Source organism: Salvelinus namaycush, chromosome 9 (genome assembly GCF_016432855.1).
Source record: "Salvelinus namaycush isolate Seneca chromosome 9, SaNama_1.0, whole genome shotgun sequence".
Classification (NCBI taxonomy): Eukaryota; Metazoa; Chordata; class Actinopteri; order Salmoniformes; family Salmonidae; genus Salvelinus; species Salvelinus namaycush.
In genome coordinates this window covers 54,060,669-54,088,292 of record NC_052315.1, presented here as the reverse complement: position 1 = coordinate 54,088,292, position 27,624 = coordinate 54,060,669, and the positions used below count along the sequence as shown (strand labels likewise).

At 42.8% G+C, this 27,624-nt stretch overlaps 1 protein-coding gene across 2 annotated transcripts in view; it reads left to right on the top strand.

Moving 5' to 3' along the window:
- LOC120054199 (zinc finger protein 862-like) overlaps positions 1 to 26,313 on the top strand; it is a 30,133-nt gene extending 3,820 nt beyond the window's left edge. Inside the window, exons 3-8 of one of the 2 annotated variants that reach the window (XM_039001656.1) lie at positions 10,572 to 10,672; positions 10,769 to 11,025; positions 11,347 to 11,414; positions 11,688 to 11,875; positions 22,548 to 23,120; positions 23,694 to 26,313. In XM_039001656.1, the coding sequence (XP_038857584.1) occupies positions 10,572 to 10,672; positions 10,769 to 11,025; positions 11,347 to 11,414; positions 11,688 to 11,875; positions 22,548 to 23,120; positions 23,694 to 25,852 (3,346 nt within the window). In that variant the 3' untranslated portion in view covers positions 25,853 to 26,313. Of the gene's footprint in view, positions 1 to 10,571; positions 10,673 to 10,768; positions 11,026 to 11,346; positions 11,415 to 11,687; positions 11,876 to 22,547; positions 23,121 to 23,690 lie in introns of both variants that reach the window. The other variant, XM_039001655.1, reaches the window with a different exon arrangement.
- The last annotated feature ends 1,311 nt before the right edge of the window (positions 26,314 to 27,624 follow it).

Sequence of the window (27,624 nt, the reverse complement as noted above, 5' to 3'; positions counted from 1 at the left end):
AAACAAGGACATTTCTAGGTGACCCCAAACTTTTGAACGGTAGTGTATATCAAAATGAAACTTTACCAGTTGAATCTAGACAACAATATATTTGTTTGTATTACAACTTCTCTGAAATATGCAAATTAGACAATATACCTGTGGGATACCATTCAGCAACAGGTGGGGCCGCATCCCCAACAACCCAGTGTGTGGATTATTCTTCTACGTTGGGGTACCAGGGAGTTGCAGTGCCGTAGACATCACTGCTTACGTCATATGGAGTACAGGAAGCATGTTTTGCCTGTATTGAACAGAATATACAGTCTTCTTCACATTATGCAACAAAAGACCAGATCCCGGTCTTCATCCTGTCAGGTGAGCCCTCTCCAACAGGTTGCAGTGGAGAACATGCCATGGTCATATGGAGGACAGCCGCAATAAATTGTTTCTTCGGAACCATTGCCAGGTGTGTCTGTGACCATCGGGTGTGACTATACTGCCTCTCCAGCCTGGGCACCATTGTCAGGCACGGCTGCGACTGAGACCGGGCAGGGACACGTCAGGTCCTCGGTTCCTGCTGGTCCTCGGGAGTTGCCTGCTACAGAGACTGAGCCCACACCAGATGTAATTTCCGATTCCCCCTCCACATCTGTGGAGTATGGGAGAACCCTTTCCCCGGCTCGGGCGGCCTATGTGACTCCAGCATCGTCACCCTTTCTATCTCTGACTCTCTGCCAGTCCCTGCTCTATGGGACACTCCAGCAGCACCGAACCGGTCTGCTGTTACTTTTGATTATCGGTCCAGCCCTGACCTGGGCCCAGCTCCAGTCCTGGTCGTGCTGCCACGGTTCTCAACCCCTGACGTGACTGTGGGGGACAAACCAGACCTCCGTTGGGGAACCAATGCTGCCAGGCCTCTCCTCTGCTGGGGCACGGCCCGCCTCTTTGGGGGAACCACTGCCGCACCAGGATTTCTGTTAGGAAAATTGACCGGCAAGATTTAAATTTTCCGGAGATTTTGAGAAATTTACCGGACATCCATATGCATTGGGTACATAACGCATTAGGACGTCCACCCACCTTGCTCAAAATCACATTTCGATTATTGTAATTAATCTTAACAGAATATAACTTAATAAAGTTAAAAGATAAAATAAAGTAGAACAATGTTCTTATACCAACATGACAGGTTTTATTGAAAAGCGAAACATTGCCCGTTTCGTCGTCTTCCCTGTTATAAATCATAAATGGATGAAATGTAATATTCAGTGCCTTCAGAAAGTATTTAGACCCCTTGACTTATTCTTCATTTTGTTAGGTTACTGCCTTATTCTAAAATTGATTATATCTTTTTTCCTCTCACCAATCTACACACAATACCCCATAATGATAAAGCAAAAACAGGTTTTTCAAATTTTTTACTAATTTATTAAAAATAAAAAACGGAAATATTAAGTAAGTATTCAGACCCTTTACTCAGTACTTTGTTGAAGCGCCTTTGGCAGCAATTACAGCATTAATTATTTTTGGGTATGACGCTACAAGCTTGGCACACCGTTATTTGGGGAGGTTCTCCCATTCTTCTCTGCAGATCATCTCAAGCTCTGTCAGGTTGGCTGTGGAGCGTTACTGCACAGCTTTTTCAGGTCTCTCATGTGATGTTCCCGAAGCCACACCTGCGTTGTCTTGGCTGTGTGCTTAGGGTTGTTGTCCTGTTGGAAGGTGAACCTTCACCCCAGTCTGAGGTCCTGACAGCTCTGGAGCAGGTTTTCATCAAGAATCTCTCTGTACTTTGCTCCGTTCATCTTTGCCTCAATGCTGACTAGTCTCCCAGTCCCTGCCGCTGAAGATAATCCCCACAGCATGGTTCTGCCACCACCATGCTTCACTGTAGGAATGGTGCAAGGTTTCCTCCAGACGTGACGCTCGGCATTCAGGCCAAAGAGTTCAGTCTTGGTTTTGTCCGACCATTCTTTGTTTAATCTCCGACCATGTTTCTCATTTCTCTGGGGACTTGGCTCGCCTCTATGAGGGATCCCCTATCACCCGGCACCTGACTTGTTACAGTGGGCTGCCCCTACTTCAACGTGTTATCCGCATGGACACCTTAAGCCCTCTGTCCCCTGGCTGTACCTGACCTGCAGCTGATGGAGTGGCTGCATGGGGTAACTACACATGGTGGGCGGGGACCAGCACTACTGACATTCCGTCAGGGGAATTCTTTATTTTTGTAAATATGCTGCATACATATTTAAGGGTGGCTGTTACATAATTCTCCTGCCGAGGGTGCTGTGGGAAACATTTCCAGCATGTGTGGTGGTGTTTATATCTGGCTGACGCCGTGTACTCTAGCCTCCTCCTCGCCTGAGAGATATCGATCACTCCTGGCTCGTAGCTTCAGCCAATCAGACTCTCCCCATGAACCCCACACTCTGTCCATGCACTGATCACGCATTCTGTGATTGGTCAGATGCTCATAGCTAGCCCTGCACTGGTCAGACAATTCTGATGCATGCTCCCGCAAGGGTATAAATATTGCCCTGAGCCTGACTGTTATCGTAGGTAGAGGTATGTGCATGGGATGTGTGAACACAAAGTAAGCTGTAGTTGTTTATCTTGGCTCTGTATGCGTCTTAAACTATTCATGATATAATTAAGCAATATGGCCAATATACCACTGCTAAAGGCTGTTCTTACGCACAATGCAACGCGGAGTGCTAGGACACTGCCCTTAACCGTGGTTTATTGGCCATATGTCACAAACCCCCGAGGTGTCTTATTGCTATTATAAACTGGTTACCAACGTAATTAGAGCAGTGAAAATAAATGTTTTGTCATACCCATGGTATATGGTCTGATATACCACGGCTTTCAGCCAATCAGCATTCAGGGCTCGAACCACCCAGTTTATAACAATTATTATACAACGGGTGGGTCTAATCCTGAATGCTGATTAGTTAAAACTGCATTCCAGATGGTGTCTTTTCTACAAGTTATACCACCGGTTAAATCTATGATGTTAAAATGCCTATTTACTCTGTTCCATCTGACAGCGCAATCCACTTTCTCATCAGCCAAGCCAGGCAATTTATAAACTTGATCTCCACTATAGACATTATCTCACATTTTTTTTAGACTAACATTTATTTTTCAACAGCAGAGATTTGTATAAACATTGCGGTCTGTCTCTCCGACTTTGCAACATTGTTTCAATATTCAAATTTGAACGTGTCAGGGAATCGGGACGAGACAGACAGACAGGCAGGCAGCATTTCTCAGCCAGTCGAAATCTTAAATCAACTGGCATATTTTTTTTACGGATGTATACAAAGAAATGGAAATGGAAAAAAAGGTAAAACGAAGTGCAGTTATTTTTCAATGTTTCCAGCTTTAGTTTGAAGTGATTGTGTTAGCTGTGTTGTTGGCTAGCTTTTCTGAACAACAGTGACCTGACGAGAGAGCACATTTTCTATGCCAGGTGAAATCGCGCATCATTAGCTCATTGTTATGGATGCATCCAAATACATTTCACTAGAAAACAGCTCATGCAAATGCAGCTACTGTTGTTATTCTGGCACTGTTTGACATTACTAAGTTAGCTGTAGCTAGCAAGCAAGGGATAAGAATGTTGCCAGCCAGTATGGCAATGGAACATTTAGAACGAACGACTTGGTCGCGTCCATAGATACATAACAAAAAGACTGAACGACTTGGTTGCGTCTCTGGCAACCGGACCCGATAGAACGAACAACCAGCCGGCTTGGGTAGCAACCCTAGATTTGTGTCGGGACTATATCCTGTGGAAGGATGAAATAGTATGAATAAATTAATCTAAATAACTTTTTTAATGACAATATGTCAATCATTATTTGAATATGTTGGTAACCCGTTGTATAAAAGTGATAATGCCCTCAACCTGTGTTCGACTTCATCTCAGGCCTAACAACACCCGTGCCACGATATCCTGTATCTATGCTGTCTCATTTACTTGTAGCTCTGCTTTAGGTACCTTAACGCCATGTAAATACAGTCCTTTCTAACGCTGCTGTTTTTATTCCTTGTTAGCAAACATGCTAGTCATTAGCCTACTCTACTATGTAATACATGCTTATTAGATAGTATTTCTGTGTAATAGCCTACTGTTTATTGCTGCAGTGTATTATATAGAGTCCTTCATATTGTGCTATTGTAGTTCTATGCCATTACATGGTTATAGTTCATTCATGTCCATTCACTTCTCTGTTCTATCCATTCTAGCCTGTATGTGAATATTCATTATTCCTTTCTCTGTACCTTTCAGAGAACCATCCTCATGTGCATCCCCGTGTTCATCTTCTTTAGTGTGTTTAAATAAAGTTCCTATGTTTTAACTCTTGGGCTGCTTTATTACCCTCTAACCGGGGCCGATGTCAGTGAGTCACAAACCCGTAAAATAAGAAGTGCCAGGTCGCTCTTTTTCACTTGCAATCCACTTTTCAGGACACTGGATGAAGTCTGCATATTTTTGGGGGGGGCTTTCATTTAAAAATAAATAATAATAAACACTCCAAGACTATTCACAGATTGTTGAAACACTCTTCTGATCTTTCTATCTAAGAAATAGTACTGCCATGTATGAGAAATGCATTTCAGCAAATATTTTCCAACAGAATCTTAGCTAGAACAAGATATCAACAATTGCTTCCGTAAAAGTCTGAAGAATACATCCCCAGAACAAGCACACAGTGTGTGGTTGCACAAGCTTTTGAAGCTACGATATGATACATCAATATCCATCTAATCAAATGTTATTTGTCACATGCACTGAATACAACAGGTGTAGACCTTACAGTGAAATGCTTACTAACAAGCCCTTAACCAACAATGCAGTTTTTTAAGAATATACCTAAAAAAAAAAAAAAGTAAGAGAAAAGTAACAAATAATTCAAGAGCAGCAGTAAAATAACAATAGCGAGGCTATACACACGGGGTACTGATTAGATGTTCAGGAGTCTTATAGCTTGGGCACCGGTGTCGAGGTAATATGTACATGTAGGTAGAGTTATTAAAGTGACTATGCATAGATAATAACAGAGTAGCAGCAGTGTAGAAGGGGGGGGGGGGGGGGGGCAATGCAAATAGTCTGGTTAGCCATTTGATTAGATGTTCAGGAGTCATATCTTGGGGGTAGAAGCTGTTTAGAACCCTCTTGGACCTAGACTTGGCGCTCCGGTACCACTTGCCGTGCGGTAGCAGAGAGAACAGTCTATGACTAGGGTGGCTGGAGTCTTTGACAATTTTTAGGGCCTTCCTCTAACACCGCCTGGTATAGAGGTCCTGGTGATGTACTGTACTGGGCCGTACGCACTACCCTCTGTAGTGCCTTGCGGTCTGAGGCCGAGCAGTTGCCATACCAGGCAGTGATGCAACCCATCAGGATGCTCTCTATGGTGCAGCTGTGGAACCTTTTGAGGATCAGAGGACCCATGCCAAATCTTTTCAGTCTCCTGAGGGGGAATAGGTTTTGTCGTGCCCTCTTCACGACTGTCTTGGTTTGTTTGGACCATGTTAGTCTGTTGGTGATTTTTTTTTAATTATTTGTTATAATGACAATTACAACAATACTGAATGAACACTTATTTTAACTTAATATAATACATCAATAAAATCAATTTAGCCTCAAATAAATAATGAAACGTGTTCAATTTGGTTTAAATAATGCAAAAGTAAAGTGTTGAAGAAGAAACGTTTAAGTTCCTTGCTCAGAACATGAGAACAATGAAAGCGGTATGCAAATTGGAGTGGGGCTAGGGTTTCTGGGATAATGGTGTTGATGTGAGCCATGACCAGCCTTTCAAAGCATTTCATTTATACAGACATGAGTGCTACGGGTCTGTAGTCATTTAGGCAAGCTACCTTAGTCTTCTTGGGCACAGGGACTATGGTGGTCTCCTTGAAACATGTTGGTATTTCAGAATCAGACAGTGAAGACACTTGCCAGTTGGTCAGCGTATGCTCGGAGTACACATCCTGTTAATCCGTCTGGCCCTGCGGCTTTGTGAATGTTGACCTGTTTAAAGGTCTTACTCACTTCGGCTGCGGAGAGCGTGATCACATAGTCGTCCGGAACAGCTGATGCTCTCATGCATGTTTCAGTGTTAGTCCCCTCGAAGCGAGCATAGAAGTTATTTAGCTCGTATGGTAGGCTCGTGTCACTGGGCAGCTCTCGGCTGTGCTTCCGTTTGTAATCTGTAATAGTTTGCAAACCCTGTCACATCCGACAAGCGTCGGAGCCGGTGTAGTACGATTCGATCTTAGTCCTGTATTGATGCTTTGCCTGTTTGATGGTTCGTTGGGGGGCATAGTGGGATTTCTTATAAGCTTCCGGGTTAGAGTCCCGCTCCTTGAAAGCGGCAGCTCTACCCTTTAGCTCAGTGCGATGTTGCCTGTAATCCATGGCTTCTGGTTGGGGTATGTACGTACAGTCACTGTGGGGACGACGTTATCGATGCACTTATTGATGAAGCCAGTGACTGATGTGGTGTACTCCTCAATGCCATCGGAAGAATCCCCGAACATATTCCAGTCTGTGCTAGAAAAACAGTCCCATAGTTTAGCATCTGCTTCATTTGACCACTTTTTTTATAGACCGAGTCACTGGTGCTTCCTGCTTTCATTTTTGCTTGTAAACAGGAATCCGGAGGATAGAATTGTATGGTCAGATTTGCCACATGGAGAGCGAGGGAGAGCTTTGTACGCGTCTCTGTGTGTGGAGTAATGGTGGTTTAGAGTCTTTTTTCCCTCTGCACATTTAACATGCTGATTAGAAATTAGGTAAAACTGATTTAAGTTTCCCTGCTTTAAAATCCCCGGCCACTATGGACGCTGCCTCTTGATGAGTGTTTTCCAGTTTGCTTATGGCGGTATACAGCTCATTGCTGGCACTAAAACCGCACTCATCGGTCTGTGGTGGTATGTAGACAGCTACGAAAAATACAGATGAAAACTATCTAGGTAGATAGTGTGGTCTACAGCTTATCATGAGATACTCTACCTCAGGTGAGCAAAACCTCGAGACTTCCATAGATATCATGCACCAGCTGTTGTTTACAAATATACATAGGCCGACCGCCCCGTGCCTTACCAGAGGCTGCGGTTCTATCTTGCCGATAGTGTATAACCCGACAGCTGTGTGTTTATTAATGTCATCGTCCAGCCACGACTCGGTGAAACATAAGATATTACAGTTTTTAATGTCCCGTTGGTAGGATATACGCGCTTTCAGTTCGTCCCATTTATTTTCCAGTGATTGAATGTTGGCTAACAGTACGGAAGGCAGATTAGCCACTCGTCACCTGATCCTCACAAGGCACCTCGATCTCTTTCCGCAAAATCTCTGTTTCTTTCTCCAGCGAATGACAGGGATGAGGGCCTTTTCGGGTGTTTGGAGTATATCCTTCCGTCCGACTCCATAAAGAACAATTCTTTGTCCAATCACATCCACAACCATTATTGATGTTACAAATATCATCATGCTAAAAAAAAAAGGACACTGACAATGAAAAGAGAGAAACCAATTATTTACCATATAAAACCTTGATGAAAGTTAGCTTTACAGCGTAAGTTTCAAGATGATCTGATGTAAGGTTCATGTTTATGAAAACCTTTCCAAAAAAGTTATGCATGTTACATTGTCTGCCCCAGTCACCCCCTATCTTTACAAGACTGTAGAATACACAAACAAAACTCAAAACACATAGTCTGTATTGCTTCAATAACATCATCTCACAACTAATACTGTGAGTGAAAATTCAAGGTCTGTGAGCTCATTCTAAAAGCCATGAAATATGATTGACTGAAAAGCCTTTTTGGTCAACATTCATGCAATTCATGCAATTTCCTATTTAAACTTTTCAAATAAAGCCTGAACTCCAACATATACAGTTGCAAGAAAAGTATCTGAACCCTTTGTAATTACCTGGATTTCTACATAAATTCCTCTAAGTCACAACAATAGACAGACACAGTGTGCTTAACCTCTCTAGGGGGTGTAGGACGCTAACGTCCCACCTGGCCAACATTCAGTGAAATTGCAGAGCGCCAAATTCAAAAACAGAAATACTCATTATAAATATTCATAAAATATACAAGTGTTATACATCGGTTTAAAGATTAACTTCTTGTTAATCCAACCACGGTGTCACATTTTAAAAAGGCTTTACGGCGAAAGCATACCATGCGATTATCTGAGAACAGCGCCCAGCAGACAAATCATTACAAACAGTTCCCAGCAAAGTAGAGGAGTTACACAAGTCAGAAATAGTGATAAAATTAATCACTTACCTTTGATGAACTTCATATGGTTCCACTCACAAGACTCCCATTTACTCAATAAATGTTTGTTTTGTTCGATAAAGTCCCTCTTTATGTCCAAAAACCTCCGTTTTGTTCGTGTGTTTTGTTCAGTAATCCACAGGCTCAAAGGCAGTCACAACAGACAGACGAAAAGTATCAGTAAAGTTTGTAGAAACATGTCAAACGATGTTTATAATCAATTCTCGGGTTGTTTTTAGTCATAATAATCAATAATATTTAAACCGGACAAAAGCTTTGTCAATATAAAAGGAAAACAAGAAAGGCGTGCTCTCGGTCGTGCGCATGAAAAAACCGCTGGGACACTGCAGGGTCCACTCATTTAGACTGGTCTTACTCCCTAATTTTTCAGAATACACGCCTGAAACAATTTCTAAAGACTGTTGACATCTAGTGGAAGCCATAGGAAGTGCAATTTGAGTCCTAAGTTAATGGATACTGTAATGGCATTCAATAGAAAACTACAAAATAAAAACATCCCACTTCCTAGATGGATTTTTCTCAGGTTTTCGCCTGCCATATCAGTTCTGTTATACTCAGACATTATTTTAACAGTTTTGGAAACTTTACAGTGTTTTCTATCCAAATCTACATTATTATTATATGCATATCCTAGCTTCTGGGCCTGAGTAGCAGGCAGTTTACTTTGGGCACACTTTTCATCCGGAGGTGAAAAGAGTGCCCCCTACCCTAATGAAGTTAAACAAATAACACACCAATTATTGTATTTTTCTTGTTTATATTGAATGCATAATTTAAACATTCACAGTGTAGGTTGGGAAAAGTATGTGAACCCCTAGGCTAATGACTTTTCCAAAAGCTAATTGGAGTCGGGCCTCAGCTAACCTGGAGTCCAATCAATGAGACGAGATTGGAGATTTTGGTTAGAGCTGCCCTGCAATATAAAAAACACTCACAAAATCTGAGTTTGCTATTTACATGAAGCATTGCTTGATGAACCATGCCTCAAACAAAATTGATCTCAGAAGACCTAAGATTAAGAATTGTTAATTTGCATGAAGCTGGAAATGGTTACAAAAGTATCTCAAAAAGCCTTGATGTTCATCAGTCCACGTTAAGACAAATAGTCTATAAATTGAGAAAGTTCAACACTGTTGCTACTCTCCCTAGGAGTGGGTGTCCTGCAAAGATGACTGCAAGAGCACAGTGCAGAATGTCAATGAGGTTAAGAAGAATCCTAGAGTGTCAGCTAAAGACTTACAGAAATCTCTGGAACATGCTAACATCTCTGTTGACGAGTCTACAATACGTAAAACACTAAACAAGAATGGTGTTCATGGGAGTACACCATGGAAGAAGCCACTGCTGTCCAAAAAAAACATTGCTGCACGTGTGAAGTTCGCAAAAGAGCACCTGGATGTTCCACAGCACTACTGGCAAAATATTCTGTGGACAGATTAAACTAAAGCTGAGGTATTTGGAAGGAACACACAACACTGTGTGGAGAAAAAAAAAAATATCCCATGTTTATCAAGACATTTTGCAGGAGAATGTTAGGCTACCTGCCCGCCAATTGAAGCTCAACAGAAGTTGGGTGATGCAACAGGACAACGACCCAAAACACACAAGTAAATCAACAACAGAATGGCTTCAACAGACCAACAGCCTTCTGGAGTGGACCAGTCAGAGTCCCGACCTCAACCCAATTTAAAATGCTGTGGCATGACCTCGAGAGCGGTTCACACCAGATATCCCAAGAATATTGCTGAACTGAAACAGTTTTGTAAAGAGGAATGGTCCTCCTGACTGTTGTGCAGGTCTGATCTGCAACTACAGAAAACATTTGGTTGAGGTTATTGCTGCTAAAGGAGGGTCAATCAGTTATTAAATCCAAGGGTTCACATTCTTTTTCCACCCTGCACTGTGAATGTTTACACAGTGTGTTCAATAAAGACATGAAAACGTATAATTGTTTGTGTGTTATTAGTTTAAGCAGACTGTGTTTGTCTATTGTGGTGACTATAATAGGAAGATCAGGTCAAATTTTATGATCAATTTATGCAGAAATCCAGGTAATTCCAAAGGGTTCACATACTTTTTCTTGCCACTGTAGGCTATTATTAAGGATAATTATGAACTATTTGGGCATGCGTATGTTGACTTCTATCCAGTTATGCAGTGTTGCATTGTTCTTTGCATGCTGTATTGAAGATAAGCGTTACATGCCCATGTAGTGTATCAATTGATCATGTACTGTATGTGATTTCTTACCACAGCCTAATCAAAGACGAGTGTGAGTCAGAGGAACCAAGCAATAAACTCAAGGTCGATCATGGGCACGGTGCCAGTGTGGGTCACCAAAAAGTAGACTTCTGGTGTAAGTATCATCATCGTTCTAACAATTTTCATGCTGAACATTGATGTGTACTACCATCAAAAACTGACCAATGTCAACAACAAAAAAATTCTACAGTCTGTGAGGAGTGCAAGGAGTATTTCTTGGAGGAATGCCCCACCCATGGTCCTCCGGTCTTTGTGCCAGACACATCAGTGGCACTGGGGGTGCCCGACCGGGCTGCTCTCACGGTGCCCTCTGGAATAAAGATCGTCCGGGGGGAGGAGGTGGATGTGTGCTGCATCGATGCGGGCATCCCCAAGGGGGCGCTCTTTGGCCCATATCAGGGGGAGCTGGTGTCTAAAGACTATTCCGCAGGGTTTTTCTCATGGATGGTGAGTTGGAGCATTATCAGGGACTTTTCCTGAACTATTTATAAATACGTATTTCATTATTTGTCAACATTTATACGCTTTTATATTGGCTTATTCATTTCATTCGTGTTTATTTATTAATTATAAATGTTTTACCAATGGTCCTAACCCAACTGTTTGTATGTTATACATTTGTAGCCATATCAGCGTGAAAAATGCTTAAAAGGGTCAGGGATCTTTCTCCAGGGAACGTATCTCATCCTTGAGCTGTCCTCCATTTTCTAAACATCACACCATTCTGCTATTGCTTGCGTTTTTCATCCTTATTCTCAATTCTCTTAGATCGTCGATGAAAACAACACATACAAATCCATTGATGGCAGTGATGAAACCAAAGCCAACTGGATGAGGTATAATTTAGTAATAATGTTGATCATCAATAAGCCTCTCAGTTTTGAGATGAGAATTGAACAGAAACTGATGAACTTCATCAGCCGTGAATCTTTGACATCAGTGTTTGACATCAGTGTTTAACATCCTAAATAAAGTGTGTGAAGATCAGGTGTAATTGAACCTGTTTACTGTATCTCCATTGCTTTAAACATGTTGATGCTACAACCTATGTTGTATTAAGACCTAATGCGACTCACAGATATTTATGGATTTTTGTTCCTATATTACAGGTATATACGGAATTCGTCGGATGAGAATGAGAGGAACCTGACTGCGTTCCAGCATGGAGAGCACATATACTTCCGTGTGTGCCGACAGTTGTCGACAGGAGAGAAGCTCCGTGTTTGGTACAGCGATGACTACATGAGTCGGCTGCACAGTGTCTCGCAGGACAGCATTGACCGCGATCTGGACACAGGTGAGACGCCCCCCTGAAATGGATTTCAATTTGCCTCATGTGGCTGCTCAATATGACTGACTTCATTAAATAAATATCCATCACTAGTAAAACTAGTGTTATTTGTGTTCCATTTACTTTTTTTGGAGCGATTATGACGGCCAGTGTTGATTAAAGGAGATTTCAATGTTGTGCACAAATTTGTTTACATCCCTGTTAGTGACCATTTCTCCTTTGCCAAGATAATCAATCCAACAGGTGTGAAATATCAAGAAGCTGATTAAACAGCAGGATCATTAATTGCACAGTAGCACCTTGTGCTGGGGACAATAAAAGGCCACTAAAATGTGCAGTTTTGTGTCACAACACAATCTCACAGATGTCTGTGGGAGCTGAATCAGAATTAGTTAGGTAACATAGATAAATAAGATGTTTTATTTACATAATATGCTTATGTGAGATACTTGTCATTAGAATGTCTCATTTTGGACTATACTGTTGGCAGTTGCACTTTTCCCTTCTCAGCTAGGGAAAAGTCACTTGGGGCCCAGAGAGGGGAGAGGTCAGGCTTGTCTTCGTATGTGAATGTATCTGTTAAACCATCTGGTGCTATGCAGAATATCAGAAGGGGAAGAGGTCAGAATGGAATATTGTCTTCATATGTGAATGTACAGTGGGGAGAACAAGTATTTGATACACTGCCAATTTTGCAGGTTTTTCGACTTACAAAGCATGTAGAGGTCTGTCATTTTTATCATAGGTACACTTCAACTGTGAGAGACGGAATCTAAATCAAAAATCCAGAAAATCACATTGTATGATTTTTAAGTAATTAATTTGCATTTTATTGCATGACATAAGTATTTGATCACCTACCAACCAGTAAGAATTCCGGCTCTCACAGACCTGTTAGTTTTTCTTTAAGAAGCCCTCCTGTTCTCCACTCATTACCTGTATTAACTGCACCTGTTTGAACTCGTTATCTGTATAAAAGACACCTGTCCACACACTCAATCAAACAGACTCCAACCTCTCCACAATGGCCAAGACCAGAGAGCTGTGTAAGGACATCAGGGATAAAATCGTAGACCTGCACAAGGCTGGGATGGGCTACAGGACAATAGGCAAGCAGCTTGGTGAGAAGGCAACAACTGTTGGCGCAATTATTAGAAAATGGAAGAAGTTCAAGATGACGGTCAATCACCCTCGGTCTGGGGCTCCATGCAAGATCTCACCTCGTGGGGCATCAATGATCATGAGGAAGGTGAGGGATCAGCCCAGAACTACACGGCAGGACCTGGTCAATGACCTGAAGAGAGCTGGGACCACAGTCTCAAAGAAAACCATTAGTAACACACTACGCCGCCATGGATTAAAATCCTGCAGCGCACGCAAGGTCCCCCTGCTCAAGCCAGCGCATGTCCAGGCGCGTCTGAAGTTTGCCAATGACCATCTGGATGATCCAGAGGAGGAATGGGAGAAGGTCATGTGGTCTGATGAGACAAAAATAGAGCTTTTTGGTCTAAACTCCACTCGCAGTGTTTGGAGGAATAAGAAGGATGAGTGCAACCCCAAGAACACCATCCCAACCGTGAAGCACGGAGGTGGAAACATCATTCTTTTGGGATGCTTTTCTGCAAAGGGGACAGGACGACTGCACCGTATTGAGGGGAGGATGGATGGGGCCATGTATCGCGAGATCTTGGCCAACAACCTCCTTCCCTCAGTAAGAGCATTGAAGATGGGTCGTGGCTGGGTCTTCCAGCATGACAACGACCCGAAACACACAGCCAGGGAAACTAAGGAGTGGCTCCGTAAGAAGCATCTCAAGGTCCTGGAGTGGCCTAGCCAGTCTCCAGACCTGAACCCAATAGAAAATCTTTGGAGGGAGCTGAAAGTCCGTATTGCCCAGCGACAGCCCCGAAACCTGAAGGATCTGGAGAAGGTCTGTATGGAGGAGTGGGCCAAAATCCCTGCTGCAGTGTGTGCGCACCTGGTCAAGAACTACAGGAAACGTATGATTTCTGTAATTGTAAACAAAGGTTTCTGTACCAAATATTAAGTTCTGCTTTTCTGATGTATCAAATACTTATGTCATGCAAATAAATTACTTAAAAATCATACAATGTGATTTTCTGAATTTTTGTTTTAGATTCCGTCTCTCACAGTTGAAGTGTACCTATGATAAAAATGACAGACCTCTACATGCTTTGTAAGTAGGAAAACCTGCAAAATCGGCAGTGTATTAAATACTTGTTCTCCCCACTGTATCTGTTAAACCATGTGAAGGGATGATTAAGGGGGAACCAATTATCTCTTGGCTCCACAATGTCTGTGCGCAAGTCACTCCCCTCAGTGAGCTTGTCCAGGAGTGGGGTGTTTTTGAGATGGGAGTATCTAAAGTTGACAATTGATATATGCCAGTGGATGAGATAATGTTTTTGTACTATGAAGTACCAGGAACGAGATTAGAACCTCGTCTTAGAGACCAAACTGAACAATAATTTATAGCTAATGCTATCTGGCTATGGGATACTCCTCTCTCAAGTAAGTCTTTCTTTGTGAACTGTTCCTAAGATCTGTGGTTCGTCATGTAAGTTGAGAGGGGTGTATCTTGGCTATAAAAGATACTGGTATTCTTTTATAGGCGCACTCAGAATTAATTATCGACACTGAATTGATCTGAGAGTCAACGGGCTTTGTTGAAGCTCATATAATTAAAGATGACGTTTAAGTATAACTCTGACTGGTGTGTGCTTTATAATTCTCCTCATTTAGTAATACAGGAAATGACCACGACATGTCTCAAGTTTTGAGGGAGTGTACAATTGGCATGCTGACTGCAAGAATGTCCACCAGAGTTGCTGCCAGAGAATCTCTACCATAAGCCGCCACCAACGTAATGTTCAAGAATTTGGCAGTATGTCCAACTTGGCTCACAACCACAGACAATGTGTAACCACATCAGCACATGACCTCCACAACTGACTTCTTCACGCCACCCGGACAGCTGATGAAAATATGGGTTTGCACAACTGAAGAATTTCTGCACAAACTGTCAGACACCATCTCAGGGAAAGTCATCTGCGTGTTTGTCGTCCTCACCAGGGTCTTGAACGTCGTGACCGACTTCAGAGGGCAAATGCTCACCTTCAATTGGCACTGGCACGCTAGAGAAGTGTGGTCTTCACGGATGAATCCCGGTTTCAACTCTACCGGGCAGATGACAGACAGCTTGTAGGGTGTTGTATGGGTGAGCTGTTTGTTCACAACATTGACATCATCAGAGTGTCCATGGTGGCAGTGGGGTTATGGTATGGACAGGCATAAGCTATGGACAATGAACACAATTGCATTTTATCGATGGCAATTTGAATGCAGAGAGATACCATGACGAGATCCTAAGCCCATTGTCGTGCCATTCAACGGGACACCAACACCTCATGTTTCAGCATGATAATGTCTTAAGGATCTGTACACAATTCCCGGAACCTGAAAATGTCCCAGTTCTTCCATGGCTTGCATACTCACCAGACATGTCACCCATTGAGAATGTTTGGGATGCTCTGGATCGGTGTACGACAGCATGTTCCAGTTCCCGCAAATATCCAGCAACTTTGCACAGCCATTGAAGAGGAGTGGGACAACATTCCAAAGCCAACAATCAACAGCCTGATAATCTATGCGAAGGATATGTCACACCAGATACTGACTGGTTTTCTGATCCACGCCCCTACCTTTTTTTGTGTGTTTGTATCTGTGACCAACAGATGCATATCTGTATTCCCAGTCATGTGAAATCCATAGATTAGGGCCTAAGACATTTCAATTGACTGATTTCATTATATGAACTGTAACTCAGTAAAATCTTTGAAATTGTTGCATGTTGAGTTTATATTTTTGTTCAGTGTCGATATCCTACTCCCATAATTCAAACAATGAAAATACCAAGACATATTTTCTTTACTTTCACCTCTTATAAAAACTCACAAATTCCCCTCACCTCAATGTTTTGAGATATGAATTGAGTAGGTGGATGACCTCTTGCAAAGTAGTCAACAATTATTAGGCTACAAAGCACTCTCTAGATTGGGAAGAACAGACTAAGTACTGTGAAAACCAACCTATGAAACACAACCGCCCCGGTCTCCCCGATTCACTGTTTGGTTATTGGCCGTTCAATCCCGCATGTTGTTAGAAGCCCAGCGAAAGTAAAAATGTGAAGATTTGGACACAAGTCAGTCTCCTTGATTATTGGGCTATCATAGATGGATTTAAGGTGTGACTTATATGGTTTTGTTTTGGCATTTTAGTTTGACTGACAAAGTAAACTTGGTCTGGTCTTTGGTGTCCCAATGCAAATAGCATAGCCGGAAATACACCCCGAACCAATGTTCCCTCTAAACTGCACGCAGCTCCCCTCTCACAGAATAAATATCACCCCTCGCAGAGAAGCACGAGATTGAACTTCACTCAACTTTCTAGAGTTTTCCTCTTTTAGTTAACTCTATCAATGTTTCACTCTACTGTGGGAATTGCTCTCAAATCATTGCAATATTAGCCACTTTCAATGTATCATACCGAAACAAAACGAACTAACTGTGCAAGAGATTTTCTTGTAGACAGAGGTCATTGGAGTAGGATTCGATTGCATTGACAGGCATAACTCAGGCATGTACTCTACACAGACTGGTGCGCCATAACCAATCAGAGCTGCAGTAGGCCTTTACGCAAATAGCCATTGCCATATGGATCTGCCATTCACTTTGAACTGGACTGTGTTTACAGGATGAGCGGTCGTGAGTAGATGCGCTTGTTTTGCGTTCAAAGCTAGAGCTGCATGTAGCTACCTGTGCACATGTGTTAATATTCTTTGCTAGTTAGTGAGTTATTAGCCCAGTTATAGCTAATTTCTAGTCAACCATGGGGAGTGGTTGCTTCCTACAAGAGCACAACACGTTTGCATTTCTAGCCATCTTTGAAAAGCGAGTCACGTAAAATAGCTTTTTTATGTCTTAAAGGGGCAGTGTTGTATTTTGAGACAGGCTTGAATAAGTTAAGTAGCCAATAGGCAGAGGGTAGCATAATTTGTCTGAATTAATTTTATTTCGTAAAGTGGTTTCTTGCATCAAACAGAACATTTTCAGTCACCTTCTTGTCTTAAGGACAAATGGATTAACAGGTTGTCAAGCCCTGCATTTTTGTTCAAAAGTCTCATGGAATGTAGGCCTACATTGAACACCACTCATTTGCTGCTACTGTAGGCTGAATGATAGAACAGCTATTTCCATGTTAAAATGTTATGGGATGCATTTTTCTTCATATTTTTTTTATGGTAGGCCACTCTGGTAGGCCTACATTATGATCAAATGTAGGCCTAAAACTGTAACTTAGAGCGTGTACAGCCTCAGTGTTCACAGTAAACGCAAGCCAGAGGTTGCCCAGAATTTTGACAACGTTCACGTTTGTGCTCAGTAGCCCTGAAATTTGCTCAGTGGCGAATTTTATTTGAGTGAACATTGCTCCTAACACTCCACGACCAGCGAGTACATATAACATCCTCCATTCGGGCTGCAAAGGCATCGGTTTCCTCCATAACTAGCTTTAATGGCTTGCCCCTGAAAATTGGGAAAATATACTGTCTTAATAAAACACCATTTTGTTGCTTATTTATAAAACCCTCTTAGGCCTCACTCCCTCCTATCTGAGGTATCTACTGCAGCCCTCATCCTCCACATACAACATCTGTTCTGACAGTCACATTCTGTTAAAGGTCCCCAAAGCACACACATCCATGGTTCGCTCCTCTTTTCAGTTTCGCTCCAGCTAGCGACTGGAACAAGCTGCAACAAACATGCAAACTGGACAGTTTGATCTCAATCTCTTCATTCAAAGACTCAATCATGGACACTCTTACTGACAGTTGTGGCTAATTTGTGTGATGTATTATTGTCTCTACCTTCTTGCCCTTTGTGCTGTTGTCTGCCCAATGTTTGTACCATGTTTTGTGCTGCTACCATGTTGTGTTGCTACCGTGCTGTGTTGTCATGTTTTGCTGCCTTGCTATGTTGTTATTTTAGGTCTCTCTTTATAGTGTTGTGTTGTCTCGTCGTGATGTATGTTATGTTCTATATTTAAAAAAAAATAATAATCCCAGCCCCCGTCCCCGCAGGAGGCCTTTTGCCTTTTGGTAGGCTGTCATTGTAAATAAGAATTTGTTCTTAACTGACTTGCCTAGTTAAATAAAGGTTAAATAAAAAATAAAATAATAAACAAAATGCTAGGGTGGCTAATGCATTGTGTACAGCATTCAGCCAATCCGGTTGTTGCACCAGTCTTGTTTACCCCTGCTGTACACAATATCCAGAAGTAGCTAGACACCATAAAATGGTGGTGGGGAATTGTGTTTTATTAAGACAGTAGGCATATTTTCCCCAATTTTTAAAAATGTTACTATTATTATTATTTATTTTTTCTCCCGGTGCCCCCTCCCCCCCCCCTCATTAATTCGAGTTAACTTCTTATGGCTGCAGGGGCAGTATTGAGTAGCTTGGATGAAAGGTGCACAGAGGTGCCCATATTAAACGGCCTGCTCCTTAGTCCCAGTTGCTAATATATGCATATCATTATTCATATTGGATAGAAAACACTCTGAAGTTTCTAAAACTGTTTGAATGATGTCTGTGAGTATAACAGAACTCATATGGCAGGCAAAAACCTGAGAAGTTCCACTTCCTGTTTGAATTGTTTCTGAGGTGTCAGATTTTCAACCAAGGTCTCAATTGAAATGACTGCGAGATGTAGATGAGTTTTCACTTCATACGGCTTCCACTAGATGTCAACAGTCAACAGAACTTTGTCTGATGACTCTAATGTGAAGGGTGGCCGAAGGAGACAGGAATGAGTAATCACTTCCACGGGCTGATCACGCATTCACCATGCGCCTTCACATGAGTAGGACGTCCGTTCCATCGCTCTTCTGAAGTCAATTTAATTTTCCGGTTGGAACGTTATTCAAGATGTATGTTAACAACATTCTAAAGATTGATTCAGTACATCGTTTGACATGTTTCTACTGACTGTTACGGAACTTTTGGACATTTCGTCACGCTATAGTGGAGGTTTCTGACTTTGGAATTGTTTACCGAAGGCGCGAACCAAAGTAGCTAATTGGACATAAATAACGGACATTATCGAACAAATCAAGCATTTATTGTGGACCTGGGATTCCTAGGACTGCATTCTGATGAAGTTCATCAAAGGTAAGGAAACATTTATCATGTATTTTCTGGTTTCTGTTGAGTCCAACATGGCGGCTAATTTGGCTATTGGTCTGAGCTCCGTCTCAGATTATTGCATGATTTGCTTTTTCCTTAAAGTTTTTTTGAAATCTGACACAGCAGTTGCATTAAGGAGAGGTATATCTATAATTCCATGTGTATAACTTGTATTATCATCTACATTTATGATGAGTATTTCTGTTGAAACGATGTGGCTATGCACTATCACTGGATGTTTTTGGAACTAGTGAATATAACGCGCCAATGTAAACTCAGATTTTTTGTTACAAATATGAACTTTATCAAAACATGCATGTATTGTGTAACATGAAGTCCTATGAGTGTCATCTGATGAAGATAATCAAAGGTTAGTGATTCATTTTATCTCTTTCTGCTTTTTCTGACTGCTATCTTTTGCTGGAAAAATGGCTGTGCTTATTGTGGTTTGATGGTGACCTAACATAATCGTTTGTAGTGCTTTCGCTGAAAAGCATATTTGAAATCGGACCCTTTGGTGGGATTAAGGAGGAAACTGACGTGTTTGCAGCCTGATAGGAGGATGTTAATGTACGGACAAGTCTCTGGGGGATACGAGCAATAGTCTGGGTAGCCATTTGATTAGGTGTTCAGGAGTCTTATGGCTTGGGGTTAGAAGCTGTTTCGAAGCCTCTTGGACCTAGACTTGGCGCTCCGGTACCGCTTGCCGTGCGGTAGCAGAGAGCAGCCTATGACTAGGGTGGAGTCTGACAATTTTTAGGACGATAATGGGGGTGTGCTCGGTCCTCTTTTTCCTGTAGTCCACAATCATCTCCTTTGTCTTGATCACGTTGAGGGAGACGTTGTTGTCCTGGCACCACACGGCCATGGATGAAATCATCTGCTGTTTGACAAAATAAAAGGTCTAATCCAGCCATGAGGTTTATTGTGTCATATTGTGTCATATTGTGTCATATTTATGTTTATTTGAACATTTGAATAAAAATTTGCGGAAAAGGCTACTTTAACTGATGTGTTTGCAAAATTATACCAGATAACGAGGGCCAGTCCTGGTCCTCTGGGTCCACAAGTCATGACAATTAATTCAAATCAGATTTTTTTTTAAATGTCAAATACTTGCAGGCTTCTCACATGGTGCAATGGCGAGAAAAGGGAACAATCAAATAAGTGACATAGTAATACTAGAAATAATTTAAACAAAAATTAAACACAGTACAAAAGAGGCATGCAGATAAAAAGAAAATAAGAGTAAATAGTATCATGAACATTGTTTACCCCTGTACATAGTGAGTGGAAAAACCGAATACAATGCAATAGCAGCATAGAATTATAGAGACTTATTATGAACAGTACAGGAGTTAAGTAAATAGGCTATACACTGTATTTACATTAGTAGTGCAGTAGGTGACCTGGCTATTGCATTGGTCTGGTAGACTAAAGAGATTCCAGTCACTGGAACAGTATAGATCACTTTCGGTTCGGGTTCTGTTCCTTAAATAATTGTTATTTTCTGGTTTTCTGTTCTGTTCCCTGAACCGGTTCCAACCTTTGCTTGTGAACGCCTAACACTGTAAGATCACATTTTATAACTTAGCTAATCATGTTGGCAATACAAGCATTCAAATGACAAGCTTTCAAACGCAACATGCAACAATTTCAAAGATTTTACTGAGTTACAGTTCATATAAGGAAATAAATTCATTAGGGCCTAATCTATGGATTTCACATGACTGGGAATACAGATATGCATCTGTAGGTCACAGATACCTTGGGGGAAAAAGGTAGGGGTGTGGACCAGAAAACCAGTCAGTATCTTGTGACCACCATTTGCCTCATGCAGTGCGACACATCTCCTTCACATAGAGTTGATCAGGCTGTTGATTGTGGCCTGTGGATGTTGTCCCACTCCTCTTCAATGGCTGTGCAAAGTTGCTGGATATTGGCGGTAACTGGAACACGCTGTCGTACACGTCGATCCAGAGCATCCCAAACATGCTCAATGGGTGACATGTCTGGGGAGTATGCAGGCAATGGAAGAACTAGGTAATTTTCAGCTTCCAGGAATTGTGTATAGATCCTTGCGAAATGGGGCCGTGCATTATCATGCTAAAACTTGAGGTGATGGCGGTGGATGAATGGCAAGACAATGGGCCTCAGGATCTCATCACTGTATCTCTGTGCATTCAAATTGCCATCGATAAAATGCAATTGTTTGTGTTGTCCGTAGCTTATGCCTGCCCATAGCATATCCCCACCGCCACCATGGGGCACTCTGTTCACAACATTGACATCAGCAAACTGCTCACCCACACGACGCCTTCTGCAGTCAGCATGCCAATTGCAAGCTCCCTCAACTTGGGACATCAGTGGCATTGTGTTGTATGACAAAACTGCACATTTTAGAGTGGCTATTTATTGTCCCCAGCACAAGGTGCACGTGTGTAATGATCATGCTGTTGAATCAGCTACTTGATAATCCACACCTGTCAGTTGGATGGATTATCTTGGCAATGGAGAAATGCTCACTAAAAGGGATGTAAACAAAAAACAAACTTTTCAGAGAAATAAGCTTTTTGTGCGTATGAAACATTTTTGGGATCTTTTATTTCAGCTCATGAAACATGGGACCAACACTTTACATGTTGTGTTTATATTTTTGTTCAGTGTAGTTGAAGACTTATTTGAGTCATAAAAGTGCATTGAAATTACTTAGGAACTGTGCACACCTAAGAGAGGTGTGTGGCCACTTGGAGACACCAGTTAGTTCTCTCACTTAAACCCTTGTAATGGTTTTGTCTTATGTTGCACCTACCCCACATTTTCAGGAATATTCTTATGTTACTGAATGTATCCAGAATATTTTCAGATTTTGTTATCAACAAATACAGCAAAGTACAGTAAATGTACAATGCACATAAAATCAACAGTGTAATATTTGGATTCAGTATTGTGTCAGGTGAACTGTTGTGTCCTCAACTTTGGTCTTATAATTTCCCCATAATCTCCAAGCTGTTCCCTTTCGATTGTTACCATGCTTATACATCTTCTGTAACAAACATTTAAATGTAGCCGTATCCATATAGACCAATTCTCACGAGTGTAAAAGGTTAATGACAGTGGTCAACACTTTTATTCAAATGAGTTAGGCGGTTTTTATTTATTAAACCTTTAATTAACTAGGCAAGTCAGTTTAGAACAAATTCTTATTTACAATGACGGCCTACACCGGCCAAACCAGTACGACGCTGGGCCAATTGTGCGCCGCCCTATGGGACTCCCAATCACGGCCAGTTGTGATACAGCCTTTTGCTGTATGTTATATCACATCCATTGTCGTATTACTAGTAGATAGCTTTACTTTACACAGGCATACATTTACACTTCCACACAGCTAACTCTACACTGTTGTATTGCAGGCCTGTTTACTGTTGGGAAATCCAAGGCCCAGGAGGAGACCAAAGGACCCATGCTCAGGTCAGCTCTGCATGGGAGGCGGAGCTTCAGCAAGCACACTAGCGAGGAGGGGGACGGTCAACCACAAACCAAGAAAAAGAAGATCGACCTGATCTTCAAAGATGTCCTGGAAGCTTCTCTGGAGGCCTCCAAGAGCCAGGAAACTCCCCTGAATAGCACCTTCTCCCTGAGGCGGGCCAGAGCTCAACATGTCAGCCACCACTACAGCCACCCCACACTCACCTCCCAGAGTGGGGAGTCGTATTTGGCCCAGGAGGAATGCAAAGTGCCAGGTCTGAGTCTCCACCCATCAGAGCACTTAGATGGGGGCTTTGATGTTCGGTGTCTGAAGGTGGAGGATTCAGAAGACGACACTGGTCAGACTCATGAGGGGCCTTCCACCTCGTTCTGCCCCAACTGTGTGAAGCTTAAGAGGAGGGTTCGGGAGCTGGAAGCAGAGGTGTTTCGTCTGAGGGGAGGGGAGCAGGTGGAGGTACCCCTCCACCCTGAGCTCGCACCTATAGATGAGCTCCAAGGTAGGTCATATAGAGAAACGGCGCATTGTGACAAGGGTTATTCGGTGAGATTGTTCCTCTGCTTTGTAGCACAACATTTCAGATGTTACATTTTCTGTACTTTCTATATTCACCTTCAATTAAAATGTGGATGCCCCATATCACAATCCACATCGTTACCAGTAGAAAAGCATTTTTCATTATTTTGGTTAGGCTAACTAAAACAAGAAGTTGAGTTAAACACCGTTTGTGAGTTAACATTAAATTATGTGAAATAATTGTCACAGGGATTTCCTGCTTTAGATTTTGCATTAGTGAATGTGTTTGTGTGTGTGTATATTCTAGGGGATTCAAAATAGATAAACATGCTTGCACATGTCTTTTTATAGATTTAAAACAAATTATTTAAATTATTCATTTCTGGCTGGATTTTGGAAATCTCCGATATTCTGTGGATTTGGTAGGATATTAGTCTGATCAAATTCCAGAAATAGGAAGAAAATCTTCAATTGTTTCTCAGGTGTTGCATACAGTATTGCATTGCTGAGGTGTTTTTTAAATTATATTTATGTTATATCCATTTATTTTCAGCAGTTGAGGCTATAACCCCTATTCCCGTGCTGCTGGATGAGGATGATCAGGATGTGGAATCTGCAGATGAGTCCATCACTGCTGACCTCATGGTGGCTGCTGACGACTCCTCCAAGCTGTTGGCTGGAACTGGACAGCGGATACGCCGCTTCAAGCAGGAATGGCTCAAGAAGTTCTGGTTCCTACGCTACTCATCAACGCTCAATGAGATGTGGTGTCATGTCTGTCGCCAGTACACCGTCCAGTCCTCACGCACCTCCGCCTTCATCATCGGCTCCAAGCAGTTCAAGATCCACACCATCAAGCTGCACAGCCAAAGCAACCTACATAAGAAGTGCCTTCAGCTATACAAGCTCCGCATGCACCCGGAGAAGACCGAGGAGATGTGTCATAACATGCTGCTGCTGTTCAATGCTGCCTACCATCTGGCCCTGGAAGGCCGTCCCTTCTCAGACCTGCAAGCTCTGGCCGAGTTGCTTAAGAAATGCGAGCTCAAGGTAGTCTACCAGTATATGAACGAAAGCGATTGCCAGACCCTCATCCACCATATTGCCAGGGCACTTAAGGAAGACCTGGCAGAGAGGATACGCCTGTCACCCTTCCTCAGTGTCATCATGGACGGGCAGAGCGAAGACTTGCTGTCAGACACCGTTGCCGTCTATGTGCAGTTCACCACCAGCGAGGGACCCCCTGCCACAGAGTTTCTCTCCCTGCAGAGGCTGAGCGTTGGCAGTGTGGATGGCTACCTCCAGGCCATTGATCGGGCCTTTGCTGTGCTTGGTCTGAGGCTTCAGGACATGCTGCTGGCTGGTCTGGGGCTCGATGGCTCCAACATCTCCTCCAGTTTGAGAGCAAATATGTACATTGATTTACGGAAGATGCTCCCCTGGATCCTCTGCTTACCGGTCATGATCCATCGTCCTCACCTGGAGGTGCTGGATGCCATCAGTGGGAAGGAGCTGTCCTGTCTGGAGGACCTGGAGAACAACCTGAAACAGCTGCTGAGCTTCTACCGGTACTCTCCTCAAATGATGGCCGAGCTCAGGACTACCGCCCCCACACTGTCTGAGGAGACAGAGTTCCTGGGAGACATACGAGCTGTCCGCTGGATTATAGGGGAGCCAAATGTCCTGATCGCCCTTATCAAAGATTACCTGGAGGTGGTGGCGCACCTCAAGGATATTAGCAGCCAAACGCAGAGGGCAGATGCAGCAGCCATCGCCTTGACCCTACTTCAGTTCCTCATGGATTACCAGTCTGTCAAGCTAATATACTTTCTCCTGGATGTCATCGCTGTCCTTTCACGCCTTGCTTTCATCTTCCAGGGGGACTACCTGCTGGTGTCTCAGGTAGATGCCAAGATCGAAGAGGCCATCCAGGATATCGGTCAGCTGGTGGACTGCCCTGGGGAGTACCTGCAGGAGTTTGAGGATAATTTCCGCGAAAGTTTCAATGGTGTAGACCTGAAGAACTTACGGGTCGCAGAGTCCAAGTTCCAATCCATCCGCGAAAAGATCTGCCAGAAGAGCCAGGGCATCTTGTCCCAGCGACTCGACATGCACAGCCGCACAGTGGTCAAGGCGTGCCGGGTGCTCGACCTCACCACCTGGCCACGCAACAGGGATGACCTGCAAGCCTTTGGGGAGGAAGAGATCCTGCTTATCTTTGACCACCTTGAAGCGATTCCCTCTGCTGTCCGGGAGGCATTGCGGGACAGAATTGGCACTCGGGGCAGCCTGCTGGTGGAGTGGAGGGACCTCAAAGCTGACTATTGCGGCATGAACGGCTTCAAGGAGGTGGTCAGTCAAATCTCCAGGTACAAGCAGCGCTTCCCTCTGCTTAACCGCATCCTCCAAGTCGTCAGGGTCCTGCCCACTTCCACCGTCTGCTGTGACAAGGGCCGGGGGTCCCTGCAGAAAGTGCGCAAGAACAACTGCTCAAGGCTGACGCTGGACCAGATGAATGACCTACTGACCCTTGCGGTTAACGGGCCACCCATGGCCAACTTCGATGGCAAGCGACCATTGGACAGCTGGTTTGAGGAGAAGTCTGGCAACAGTTATTCACTCTCAGCCGAAATGCTGAGTAGAATGTTGGCTAATGAACAAAAGTCTGTTTTGCACAGCATGGATGTGAACACAGAGTTCTACCCTGATATTTGACTGATAAGGGCCAGGGCTTTATTCCACTTTATTCCAAAAGCTAGGGATGTAGCGATTCACCGATATGCATTGGTCCCCGATTTAAATGTTTAAGATACAATGGCATCGGTCTTCGGACCCCAAGCTGATCCAAATGTAGCATGCATCGGTCAGAAAATTGATTCATAGGTTACGAATTGCCCGGTTCACATTTTATTTTGCACATGTTCTTTCTACCTAATCTTTTGTCACAACTGATGCGTCCTCTCCTTCAGGGTCGAACAGCATGTAACTGTGTTGAGAGTCATTGATCTACAAGTGATTTTGCATGCCGAACAACCCAAGGCAATATCAGTAGCCTAGTCAAACTGTGCACTGTGCCGAGTGACAACCTTTGTAATTTGCTAGGTTATTGTTATCTATGCACTGTTGAAAATGTTGTTTTCCCCTAAATAAATAAAAGTAAGCTACTGGAGACACGACTCTCATCTGGCTATAGGCTACCTGTTGAATGGAGATTACAATATATTTATTTAGATTGTTCAGGTTCAACATCAGCAATAGTTTTGATATCTGCTGAACGGGGCTTACAATAAATGTTATTTTGATTGGTCAGGTTAACCCTCAGCAATAATTTTGGTAGTTTGGCTTTAAACTATCAGTGTATATGGTCATTTTTAGATATACAAGGTAAAGTTTATAATTTCATAACTAGGACAGCAATCACTTTTGCGAGGCGCACTGCATGGCCGAAGTGAGAGGACAAAAGAGCACTTCTTAACTTCCAAACTTTCAATTTTTAGAGGGGGGGGGTTGAAATCCAAAGTTGTGCTATTTATTCATTAATCTGCTAAAATTACAAGTTAATTAGTGGGTGATGGTTATTTCAGAACCAAAGTGGGGGGGACAAAAAACATATGCTTCATTGCCCCCTCACCCCAATCTATAGTGGTAGTGGGGAGGTAGATGCCTAGTGTCCCTTATGGCTCAGCTCAAGTGCCTACATAGTGCATACACCATAGACATACAGTACCAGTCAAAGGTTTGGACACACTTACTCATTCAAGGGTTTTTCTTTATTTTTACTATTTTCTACATTGTAGAATAGTAGTGTAAGACATCAAAACTATGAAATTACACCTATGGATTCAAGTAGTAACCAAAAAAGTGTTAAACAAATCAAAATATATTTTAGATTCTTCAAAGTAGCCATCCTTTGCCTTGATGACAGATTTGCACACTCTTGGCATTCTCTCAACCAGCTTCACCTGGAATGGTTTTCCAAAAGTCTTTAAGGTGTTCCCACATATGCTGAGCACTGTTGGCTGCTTTTCCTTCGCTCTGCGGTCCAACTCATCCCAAACCCTCTCAATTGGGTTGAGGTCGGGTGATTGTGGAGGCCAGGTCATCTGATTCAGCACTCCATCACTCTCCTTATTGGTCAAATAGCCCTTATACAGCCTGGATGTGTGTTGGGTCATTGTCCTGTTGAAAAACAAATGATAGTCCCACTAAGTGCAAACCAGATGGGATGGCATATCGCTGCAGAATGCTGTGCTAGCCATGCTGGTTAAGTGTGCCTTAAATTCTAAATAAATCACTGACAGTGTCACCAGCAAAGCACCATCACACCACCACCGCCATGCTTCACGGTAGGAACAACACATGCGGAGATCATCAGTTCACCTACTCTGCGTCTCACAAAGACATGGGGGTTGGAACCAAAAATCTCAAATTTGAACTCATCAGACTGTAAGAATATTTTGAAAATAAATACACAATGCAAAGTTTGA